Here is a 13,094-nt window from a genome sequence, read left to right on the forward strand (position 1 = left end):
GGTCACTAAAATGGCTGGCAAAACTATTTCCTTCATGAATCTGGGACAGACACATAATCAGAAAGTTTATACAGTCTCAGGTCACAAAAGACAAAGATACAAATGAGGGAGTATTTATAGACTCAGATGATAAACAAGACAAACGGCTTTACCTGTCAGCCTTCATCAGAAGGTTAGGCGGGAGCTCAAGGAGCTGGTTGTGTTGCACATCCAAGACCTCCACCAAGGTTCTTTCTAGCCTTTCAGGCAGCCTTGCCAACTGGTTGTGTCCTGCCAGTAGTTTCCGGAGACTGCTATTACAAAATAAGCTGTATAAAAAGGGACAAAAGACCGAAAAATAAAAAAGAGTAGAAGAATACTTAAAATTACCCTCCAAAAATCACAAATTCACTTGGAGCAACTACAAATTCATTTTAATATAAATTCAAACTTGGAACTATTTGTGTTTCAATACTTTCTATACCCAAAAAAAGGAGGAAGGAGAAAACTATGTAAACAAATATTGAGCAAAGAAGCTCTACATAGCAAAAAACAAGTTCTATAGATATACGCACTGAAGAGATCAGTCTAATCTTGTTAGGGTCACAAGGCAAGCTTTCAAAGGCTGCATGCTTCTCCAGAGTAGGGCTTGTATCTTGTGTTGTCCCAGAATGCTGGGTGCTTTACCCATAAGAGATTCTGAATAAACACAACTGAGCAGTCTTTACTTACAGGATCTGCATTAAATAAAGGGTTCTTCAATCAAACTTTTACAAATGTCAGCTGAGAAAATGTTATGTTTTTCCTCAGTTGCATTTCACAATCCTAATTGTTTCTTCTTTGTCTCACTTGCCTGGCTGTATGTCTGTTTTTTCTAGCTTAATCCTAGACCAAGGTAGAGACTCTCTCCCGAAAGAGCAGCATGTACTTAATCCACTATTTTCTTGAGAGACTTAAAGAGCTGTTTGGAAGCTTGGCTGTGTTTCTTGTAAAGGTCATCAGAACTGTCAGAGATGATGAATACTTGTTAATCTAATGTAAATCTACATTATGACCACTTCAGACTTCTCCAACATTACAGAGAATAAAACAGGCCCTGGGTTTAAACAGACATCTGGGGGGTGGGGAAAAGTGAGGTTACAATTTGCATCCTGATCACTTTAGATTAAGAATTAATTTATCAATCTGCCTAATTAATAAATTAAGAGTTAATTTATTAATCTGCTGTCAAAGAACGAGGCTTCCTCATCCACCTCCTGTTTTCCACCATTCTGATCTCACTCACAAATGCCCACAATTTTTTAAAGTTAATTTTTAATTGACAAAAATTAGCATACATTTATGGTGTAAAACATGTTTTAATATATGTATACATTGTGGGATGGCTAAATCAAGCTAATTATCATATGCATTACTTCACATATTTATCATATTTTTTGTAGTGAGAACATTTAAATCTACTCTGTTAGCTATTTTCAAGAATACAAGACATTGTTATTAACTGTAGTTACAATGCTGCACAATAGGTCTCTTGAACTTACTCTTCCTGTCTAATCCAAATTTTGTATCCTTCAATCCACAAGAGTTAAAAATCCCCATAACATTAGGGAATAACTTATTCACTTTAAATAGCAAATGGAGTTTCTTTGCCCACAAAGATGCTAGCAACCTGTCTCAACCCTGTGATACCACAGGCCCCAATTAAAGATACCTGAGTTGGCAGGTTTAGATATCAGTGTGACAAGACAGATTATCCAGGCCAGATTATCTATGCAGTTACCATTACCACAGGGTAATGGTAGTCTCTGTAATGGTCACTCCAGCCTATTAACTCAGCATGTGGTTCATCATATATATATATTTATCCTTTACCACATAAATAACTAAAAGGTGATAAAATCTTTTATCTTTATTTTTCCAAATAAAAAATATCAACTATAGGACGAATACTGAATGCTAATTATTGGGTTTAGTTCAATTCTTCTGGGTACTGTCTAAACATTAAAATACTTTATTTCCTTTTTAATACATTTCCACCTCTAATAATTTCTCTTTTGTCAAACTCTTTTTTTTTTTTGAGACAGAGTCTCACTCTGTCGCCCAGGCTGGAGTGCAATGGCGCAATCTTGGCTCACTGCAACCTCTGCCTCCTGGGTTCAAGTGATTCTCCTGCCTCAGCCTCCAGAGTAGCTGGGACTAGAAGCGTGCACCACCACACCTAGCTAATTTTCATATTTTTTAGTAGAGACGGGGTTTCACCACGTTGGTCAGGCTGGTCTTGAACTCCTGACCTCAGGTGATCCGCCTACCTCAGCCTCCCCATGTGCTGGGATTACAGGCATGAGCCACTGTGCCTGGCCCTGTCAAACTCTTTATATACCTTACTTGGATAGACAAAGTATGAGTATTAAATCAATTTTAATGAATCATTGTCTTGCCTGAATTTTTTTTTTTTTTTTCTTTTTAAGAGGCAGGGTCTCAGCTCTGTTGCCCAGGCTGGAGTGCAGTGATGCAATCATAGGTCACTGTAACCTCAACCTCCTAGGCTCAGGCAATCCTCTTGCCTCAAGCCTTCCAAGTAGCTGGGACTACAGGCACACACCACCATGTCTGGCTAATTTTATTTTTTGCAGAGATAGGTTCTTGCAGTGTTGCCCAGGCTGGTCTTGAAATCCTGGGTTCAAGCCATCTTCCTGCCTTGGCCTCCCAACGTGCTGAGACTACAGGCAAGAGCCACGGTGCCCAGCCTTGCCTATTACATCAACAACAGGGCTCATACAGAGTTTGCAACTGAACAACACTATAAACAGAAAAACAATGCATACTCTTTTTGTCCCACGTGTTAAACACACACACGCACACACACATACACACACACAAGAATACTGTTTAAATTCTTTAACAATAGAGCATTTGGGATTTGCATTGAATAAGCATTTGTTTAGATTCTCAAAAAGCCTGTTCTGATACAGAACAAATTAAAGATCAACGAATTTGGGGGGAAAATTGGATAAAATGTCAGTTATCTTGCATTTGTTTGTTTATATATATATATATATAAAATATAAACATATAATATGTTAATGTATAATATATAAAAATATAAAATATATATAAAATATATATTTGTAGCCTTCAGCAAAACAGAGAACTTGGATGCCAATCTGCTATCTGTGGGATTGAGGGGTGGAAGGGGGAAAGAGAACAGAGAAAATAGAAAAGGCTAGGTGTGGTGGCTCATGGCTATAATCCCAGCACTTTGGGAGGCCGAGGCAGGTGGATCACCTGAGGTCAGGAGTTCAAGAACAGCCTGGTCAACATACAGAAACCCCATCTCTACTAAAAATACAAAAATTAGCCGGGCGTGGTGGTGCATGCCTGTAGTCCTAGCTACTCGGGAGGCTGAGGCACGAGAATTGCTGGAACCCGGGAGGCAGAGGTTGCAGTGAGCCAAGATCGCACCACTGCATTGCAGCCTGGGCAACAGAGCGAGACTCTGTCTCAAAAAAAAAAAAAAAAAAGAATAGAAAGAAAGAAAATAGAAGAAAAGATAAGGTAAAAAATTCTTTTCAACGAATTATTTTTTTCCCTACTGTTTTCATTTTTCCTGTTGCTCTACTAAAAGGGTCATGCATGGATGGATGGATGGACAGACACACACACACACACACACACACACACACACACACACACACACACACCCTCTTGTTAATGGGATGGCTGCAATGGGTCACCTAAATGCTCAGTCAACATAATATTCTAGGGCAGAAAGCACTTTCAAATGGATCATATTTACAGGTAAAATGTATTGCTGCAGAACATAATGAAATTAACAGAGCTTTTCAGGGATGAAAATATAACTCAGATTTCTTTAATAAGAGCTACATTCTAACACAGTGGTAATTTTAAATTATCTAGTAGCCACACTAAAAGAAAGAATAAAAGAACAAGTAAATGAACTCTCAGAGTACTATTTCATTTAACCCAGAATATACTCCAAATACTAACTTAACATGTAATTAATGTATGCTATTATTAATATTTTATATTCCAGGTATATTTTACACTTATAGCACTTCTCAATTAGGACTAGTCACATTTCAGGTGCTCAACAGTCACTTGGCTAATGGCTGGCTGGGGGCTACCATACTGGACAGCTCAACTCTAACATGTTTACTAGGCTTACCAAGCAAGTATATCTTCTGGGTAAGGAAACAGGAATGGTGATTACATACCTTTAAAGATTGTGCACTAAAGTAAAAGTTTACTCCAAAATGGTGACATACTTCAATAATATTTTCACTGATGTTTTTGACTACACATAGCTAAAAATAACTGACTTCCTCTGTTCAGTGACTGGCTGAGAATGGTGGAAATAATAAGACCTGGGTTGAGGCAGCCACAAGTAACTATATGAATTTGTTAACTGGAATTAATGAATACACAAAATTCAGTTCCTCAGTCACATTAGCCACATTGCAAGTGCTCAATAGCCACAGATGTCCAGTGGATACCATACTGGCCAGCACAGATACAGAGCATTTAAATCATCACAGAAAGTTCTACAGGACAGCACTGGATAGACTCTTGGTTACTAATGGCATGGCTAGTCACTAAAAGTCCACTAATATTTTGGACCATGATTAGTCAACTTGAAAATATCTGTCTATATTTACAGACAATAGAAGTCATCACGTGGCTGTTTTGCAAATCTTGCCATTAAAGTGAAAACTATAAAATAAAAATAAGAACATATTTAAGAGACAGAAGGAAAGAGAAGTTTTTGAACTTTCTACTCCCAAATTTCACAACAGGAAAAAGAGAATCTAGTTTGCTCTTTCTAGGTTTCATGACCTAGCCATCTTTTTCCCCCCTCAAAGTTAAAGTCTAGGGAGAACAAAAGGTATTTATGGTTAAAGTAGACACGTTTAGTCAATGAACAGAGGTGGAAGATTCTGAAAGACTTAAGATCCCAGAAGTGGGCCAATCATATTGTTTGCTTCAAAGATTGTTTTTGGCTTACTTAAAAATTTCCACCAAGCACCACTGCCTGCATGGTTTTGAAAAGTCTAGCTGAGAGTCAAAGCCTCACTCTACTCCTCACTGCACTGCATGAAGAAAGTTTGTAACTTGAAGACACCACATGGGGTAAAAGACACCATATTAGTTTTTAAAGCAAACTCTTTTAGGCTTATGATACCAAGTTAAACACTGAATCAGCAATTTTTTAAATTGCTCATCTATTGTGAGATCCTCTCATTTGATCTGTAATACTCACCGGGCAGGAAGTTCACATATTTGATTATGGCCAATATCCAAAACTTCTAGCTTTCGACTTTCACATACCCACTCAGGCACATTTTCTAAGCGGTTCCTAAATGCAAGAACATAAAAGTAATTGGTTGAATTTGTCCTCAAATGTGGTTCTAAACTCAAATTAATTACAAAGAATAAATAAAACCTCAAATGAAATACCAAAGTATCGAGGGCATAAATCGAAAGAATATGTGGATTCGCTTTTCTCTAGAAGCAAGATGAATTGTGATAGGGAGAAGAAATAAAGAAAAAGTAAGGAAGAGGCAGAGCATAGTGGCTCACGCCTATGGGAGGATCACTTGTGCCCGAGTTCAAGATCAGCCTGGGCAACATGGCGAGACCCCATTTCTACAAAACATAAAAAATTAGTTGCTCATGGTGGCATGCACCTATAGTCCCAGCTACTCAAAAGGGTACAGTGGAAGGACTGCTGGAGTAGAGGATTTCGAGGTTTACAAGTGAGCTATGATCTCATCACTGCACTCCAACCTGGGCGACAGCGTGAGACCCTATCTTCAGGTTAAATTTTTTAAAAAGAAGGAAGGACATAGTTACATAGTCTATATCATCTCTAAAGTCTAAAAAAACAGTCTAGCTCCAAATTTACTTTCCTAAAGGGTCTATAGACCTATGCCAAGTTCAGGGAGAATATGTGTTATATTGAACATGAAAACACACAAAGTCAATGGCATATCATAGTTTTATTTTCAAATTTGTATTTTCACCCTTAATATTAAAATATTTCCCAACTCCAGCTGTCATCATGTAAACACAGCCATGGATATATGGGAAGGGAGAGAAACAGTTTTAAAATGGTGGCAGTGAAAAGTTCACTGACAGTTAAGACTCAGAATTAATTATTTAAAAACATTTACTTTTGCACTAGATGGTAATTACAGTTACTATAAAAAAGAGAACTAGGCCTGGCGTGGTAGCTCATGCCTGTAATCCTGGCACTTTGAGAGGCCGAGGCCGCAGATCACCAGAGGTCAGGAGTTTGACACAAGCCTGACTAACATGGTGAAACCCTGTCTCTACTAAAAAAATACAAAAATTAGCCGGGTGTGGTGGCACATGCCTATAATCCCAGCTACTCAGGAGGCTGAGGCACGAGAATCGTTTGAACCTGGGAGGTGAAGGTTGCAGTGAGCCAAGATCACACCATTGCACTCCAGACTGGGCAACAAGAGCGAAACTCTGTCTCCAAAAAAAAAGAGAGAGAGAGAGAGAGAGAACTAAACTAATGGTGTCTTTAACTATTAAATGAATTGATCATTACTTAGATAAACTACTCTATTTGAATGTGTCCCTAGTCACACTGGTTAGCTTTTTACTTTCTTTTTAAAATATATAAAATGATCAGGTACAAAGAATTTCAAACAGTCTGTACATCATGACTACAATTCTTTATACACAGATGAGTAATTCTGTGAAAACATGATGCTTGGGATAAGAATTATAAGATATTACACCAAAAGGAAAAATAATTTTAATGTTAGGGTGGTGGAATTATGCACTATTTATGTTAATTTTGCAGTTATGTCTACTCCTCAATTAAAATACAGAAATAGAAGGAATTATTTTCTGCTTAGTGTCTGTATAGGCACATACAGTTCTGGATTTGAAGCCCTAAACATTGACATGCTCATTTTTTTTTAATTGTTAATATCTAAAACATCTCAACAGGATAGGGGATTGAAAGCATTCCTTAGTAAAAACAACCCCAACATATAAAAATTAAAACTTCTGTAAGTGATAAAATAACTCAGAACTTTGTATGGAGGAACCTGACCTAGTAAACACTGTGATAGGTGACAGCATGGGAGGTGGATGAGATAGTGTGTTACAGTGAAGATTCTGGGCATGAGAGTGGCCACAGGAAGATGAATATCATTTAAGAGGCAGAATTCAGAGACGAGCATGACATAAGAGTTTCCAATTCAGTCTCACTTAGGGGTTTCAACGGCTACCATTTGCTGATTACACTGTCTTTAAAAAGTAGTTTAACTCTGTGACTAATTCTCGAAAATATATCTGGGCTGGGAATGGTGGCTCATGCCTATAATCCCAGCCCTTTGGGAGGCCAAGGCGGGTGGATCACTTGAGGTCAGGAGTTCCAGACCAGCCTGGCCAACATGGTGAAACCCCATCTCTACAAAAATACAAGAAAATTAGCCAGGCATGGTGGTGTGTGCCTGTAATCCCAGCTGCTCAGGAGGCTGGAGCAGGAGAACCATTTGAACCCAGGAAGTAGAGGTTGCAGTGAGCCAAGATTGCGCCACTGCACTCCAGCCTGGGCAACAGAGCGAGACTCCATCTCAAAAAAAAAAAAAAAAGAAAAGAAAAGAAAAGAACTGTTCAAGATATTTATATGCACCCATGTACGCAAATCCCATTCCTATACTCTTCCTATACTGCTCTTATTCAAAATGTGAAAATAACATTTGGGGTTGCTGGGGGGTGGGAGGAGTGGGTGGGGAAAGAAAACTAATTAGGTAATGTCTGATTTAAGTTAAATAAAATTGTCTGATAGGTAGTAGGAAATGCATGAAGCACTACTCAAAGAGTTTTATGATTTTATAATTATATATTTATAATAAAAATTTAACTGTAATATTTTCCCAATAGCTAAATACTGACACATCTTGCATAATTATGATTGAATATATTATTAAAATAGCTAAGCCTGTGCAATCTCAAGACAAAACGCAAAATTCTGTACAAGACAAATCATACAATAGTTGTGATTAAAAAGCATGCTGACTGTTAATTAACACACCAGAATTTAAGCCCTGAAATGAGTTAACAGTTGTCACCTTCAGTGGGCCACAAACTCCCTATGTTTAGAACATTTTTGTGTATCTCCTTTGGAATTACCTTCAAAATGAGTTGCAATTTTAAAATTCATTGTTAAAAATTTTTAAGTTTACTTGGTATAAATACATACTGTAGACACTGTCAAGCCTTTGTGCCTTCAAGAAAACGTCTACTATAATACTTGTGGGAACTGCAATAAATATAATACACTGCAGAAGCAAATTACCATAAAAGGTAAAATGGTTAGCATATTCAAAAAGGAGCTAAGAAAACCAAGCAGGTTGTATAGAATTTCTATTTTGATAGGCTTTGTCACTATTTCCTAAGAATTCTTAGTGAAGAGATACATGTCTAAACAAGGGCAGAAAGAAATCAAAAGAAATAAAGCACTTACAAAATTAAATCATCCTAAGACTTGGCAGAGTTTGAAAAAAAATTTTTGAAAATAAAAAATAAAATTAAAATTACTTCAGGGAAAGACACAAAAATATGATTCATACAATGAAGAGTTACTAGAGCTTTAAGCCATATAGTCCTCAACTCACTCACCTTTCAAGTCCAAATGTGTTGTTCCAATTGGTGTGCACACTGACACTTTGATGCTCTGGTTTGAACTACAAATGTATTTTAATCAACAAATATATATAATTTTAGAGAATAAAGTAAGAATCATTTATTTTTTAGCATTTACCTTCAAAATATTAAAAAGTACTCATACATAAGCTCAGACAGAATTGCTAAATAATTTTCTAGTAGACTCTAGAGGGCTCTAAGACTTGACTTCTTACCTTGAAACATCCATGTAGGACAGATAATTTGGAACTGGATAAACATCAAGTTGAACAAGTTCTAGGAAGAAAAAAAAACCCACAAAGACATTACTATCCAAATGACATAGAGACTCTTTTTGTATGTGGAACATCATTACTGTGCTTTATTCTCTATTGTTTGTTTAGTTTAGGAAGTACAATACATCATTTGTTTAACTTTGAAAGTGCAGGAAAGTAAAACAGAACTTTTAATCACAAGATCTTCTTCAGAGATTGAAATATATCATGCATTCTAATTTCCTACCTCTTTGCTATCCATTTACTGTTGCTCTTATTGTTATGCAGGCTGTATTACATCTGAAAGATTAACCACATGAGTACCATCCTTTTAAAACCCAAGGGTCCTTCCATAAAACCAAATAATGCTTCTTGTCTTTTGCCCTCATCACCTTACTGAAACAGCACTCCAGTGGGTCACAAATGACTTATTTTACTTAAATCTGAAACACTTCCTCAACACTTTATGAAATATGACACCACTGTCCCCTGTAACTGTGTTTCTTGGACAGGGTAGTTTGTAAAATGTCCTTCTGCTTCTCTAAACAATTACCAAGTAATTCACAGGTGCAGCTCCTATCTGGTTGCCCAGTCTGGCTCCAGCTAAGTGTGAGGGGCTTGTAAGTGGACCTTTGGTACTAGCAGTCTCCCCTCTTCCAGTTGCCTTACTTCTGTGGTTTCAGGTATCACCTCTGAGCAGGTTAAGTCTCAAATCAACGTATGTAATCTTGACTACAAGTTCCCACTAACCCACATGAAGCCCATCACAATAACCTGGATTAGTGGAGTAGTGGATTACCCTCAAACCTTCTCCTATAAATGCATTCTGAACACACTATTTTCACATTAACCACCTTAAAGCATCACTTTCATCATGTCTCCTCCACTTCAGAGTCTCTACTGGTTCTCTATCGCTTACTATGCTAAGGCCAATGCTTGACCATCTGACAAAAGCATGCATCCCCTAATTACTTCTATGGGTTCAGAATTCCCTATCTTCTCCCAACTGCTGAACAAGCCACATTCACATTCTTTCTTCCTACTTCATTCCCACTGGTTATCTAAATCCTATAACCCTTCAGTGCTTAGCCAAACTGATTACACTACAAAATATATCTATTTGAGGCTTGGCTTGTTTTTCTGAGATAACAGTAATCACATTTGAAAAATCCTTCATCTTTCAGAGCTCATGAGCTGTACTATGCATAAAACAAGTGCATGATAAACATATATTCAACTTGCAGTAGTGAACACTTGTTTTCATTTAGTTTACTGACTGTAGGGAATGGAAACCTTCATCTTAGTAAACATACGCCCATATTACTTTTTCTTTTTTGGAACTGCCCTGATTTTCAGATTCTTAGAAAGAAATATTATTAAATGATTAAGACTCTTGCTTTATGGTGTCCTTGTGGGTATATCATTCTGGTTTATCTTTTTTTAATTATCTTTTTTTTTTTTTTTTTTGAGACAGGGTCTCGCTCTGTCAACCAGGCTGGAGTGCAGTAGTGTGATCTCAGACCACTGCGGCCTCCACCTCCTGGGCTCCAGCAATCCTCCTGCCTCAGCTTCCTATTCCCAAGTAGCTGGGACTACAGGCATGCACCACCACGCCCAGTTAACATTCTGGTTTATATTAAGGTGAGTTCTTTGTTAGTCAAACATGAAACTGGAGATCCTGAATGGAGTCAAAATAAAACTTCCTTTCATTCTCCAGTATTAAATAAAGGTTCCAGATTTAGTAATAAAGTAGTAAAGATCTCTACATCTTAGTAATGTAGCCCAAGAAATAGTTCACTTTTCTCTCTTCCTTTAAGCAGAAAAATCAAATCAAAAGTGGGAGTAACTTATCCAAATCACAATACGAGAAAAAAATTAGGGACAATAAATTTTTCCTTTTTGATTCCTTTGAACAGTAAGTCAGCATTTTTCTTTTGTGACTTTTAGTTTAGCAAAATTTGAGCTATTTTACTAACTACTTGAGCAAAGAACAATCAGAGGCAGAAATAATGACGCTGGGTAAATTCTTGGAACCAAAAGAGCAACTTTGGGCCGGGCGCGGTGGCACAAGCCTGTAATCCCAGCACTTTGGGAGGCCGAGGCGGGCAGATCACGAGGTCAGGAGATAGAGACCATCCTGGCTAACACGGTGAAACCCCGTCTCTACTAAAAACACAAAAAATTAGCTGGGCGCGTTGGTGGGCGCCTGTAGTCCCAGCTACTTGGGAGGCTGAGGCAGGAGAATGGCGTGAACCCAGGAGGTGGAGGTTGCGGTGAGCCGAGATCGTGCCACTGCACTCCAGCCTGGGGGACAGAGAAAGACTCCGTCTCAAAAAAAAAAAAAAAAAAAAAAAAAAAAAAAAAAAAAAGAGCAACTTTGATGTGGCCTATGATACATACCATTAGAAGAGGCATAGAGTGCTTTTAGGAAATAGCCACAGATGTCTAATGTGACCAGTTGATTCCTTTCACAGTGTAAAACTTCAATGTTGTTGAAAATCATGGCATCTAGATCACCAAGCTTATTGTCTCGTAAGTCAAGCTGAGTAACATGCTGTAGAAAGTCCACTTCATCTGCTATCACCTTCCTAATTACGTTCAACCTTGAGGGCAAAGGACATAAATAGAGACTATAATTAACTGCAATGCTATAAGTAAATGGGCACACCCTAATAAGAGAAATAGCGAGAAAGAACTCAATTCTCTCTGTAATATAGTTCTCCATGATTTTTGGAATCTCAGCATCCGGCCTTTCTTAACTAGCCAGCGTATCTATTTTTAGCTACAATTCCAGGAGGTTTTAACTTTCACAATATATTCTGAAACACAAGTGATACCACTACAGCTGGGAGAGGAATAAGCACATTGACTTTACCTTAATTCACTTCAAGAGGGAAAAAAATTCCACTTAAGCATTGACTTCCAAAGAACTAGGAACTGACATCCAAGGAACTGTGAAACTACCTACACCATACCGAAAAGAACATAAGAAACAAAACTCAGAACAACTGTTACGCACATCACAACTACAATGAATATTTAATGAAGGAGAGAGGATGCATGAACAGGCGGATGGGTAGCATGGAATTAAAGGGTGAGGCGGAAAAACAGTAATGGATGGAAGTCACATAACAAATAAGAGTTGCACACTGAATGGGAGCACCAGAGATGGGAATGCAAGCACATGACTCCCAATTGCTCAGGACCAGGATGAACCACCAAAACTATCTCTGTCTATAAAATACTGCTTGATAGAGTGAAGTGCAGAAAATACTGAAATCCGGCATCTAGGATCCATTGAGAAATCTTAGAATGCTGGAGAAAAATGGGAACCAACACCTCTGTGATGAAGCAAGGCACAGGAGAAAACTGGCAGAATCTCTAGCCATAAGAACTAGTGAGCTAACTGACTGAAGTTGCTGTGGATGAACTATCAGAAAATAAGTAGTAATGGGGACTAGGAACCAAAATAACAAAGACATATTTAGCTTCAAAAGGGAGAAAAATAGATGGAAATGTCAATTTCCAGTCTGTTAGGCTATGTCTAACTCCTTTAAAAACAAACAACAAAAACCATCTACTTTCCATTACAAAGCCAGTAAAGTGCTGAGATGATGCACTTGTTTAGAAGAGTATTAATATAGGATGGGTGCGGTGGCTCACGCCTGTAATCCCAGGACTTTGGGAGGCCGAGGTGGGCGGTTCATGATGTCAGGAGTTTGAGACCAGCCTGGCCAGCATGGTGAAACCCCGTCTCTACTAAAAAAAAAATACAAAAACTTAGCTGGGCATGGTGGTACACGCCTGTAATCCCAGCTACTCAGGAAGCTGACGCAGGAGAATTGCTTAAACCCAGGAGGCGGAGGTTGTGGTGAGCCAAGATCACGCCATTGCACTGTAGCCTGGGCGACAGAGCAAGACTCTGTCTCAAAAAAAAAAAAGAAAAAGAAAAAAGGAGTATTAATGTAAGTCTAGAGTACAGGAAAAAGCTAGTTTCTCTGTAGTGAATTTCTGTCCTTTAAAAAAATAAAATAAACTTAAGGAAAATGAATTAAGAATAATATCCTAAAGCCACTGAAACACAAGGATGAGTTCCAGCAAAGAGCTGGGATTTGTCAACACGCAAGCACAGCGTATGGCCTTTTCCAATGGCTC

General features: G+C 38.1%; 1 protein-coding gene across 1 annotated transcript in view; it reads right to left on the reverse strand.

Moving 5' to 3' along the window:
* The window catches only part of PHLPP1 (PH domain and leucine rich repeat protein phosphatase 1), a 262,717-nt gene that overhangs the window by 60,643 nt on the left and 188,980 nt on the right, over positions 1–13,094 (reverse strand). The window contains exons 7-10 of the mRNA XM_012506404.2: positions 11,340–11,542; positions 8,901–8,961; positions 5,258–5,353; positions 153–308 (exon numbers count right to left, since the gene is read on the reverse strand). Of these exons, the coding sequence (XP_012361858.2) occupies positions 153–308; positions 5,258–5,353; positions 8,901–8,961; positions 11,340–11,542 (516 nt within the window). The remainder of the gene's footprint in view (positions 1–152; positions 309–5,257; positions 5,354–8,900; positions 8,962–11,339; positions 11,543–13,094) is intronic.

This window comes from Nomascus leucogenys, chromosome 4 (assembly GCF_006542625.1).
Source record: "Nomascus leucogenys isolate Asia chromosome 4, Asia_NLE_v1, whole genome shotgun sequence".
Lineage (NCBI taxonomy): Eukaryota > Metazoa > Chordata > Mammalia > Primates > Hylobatidae > Nomascus > Nomascus leucogenys.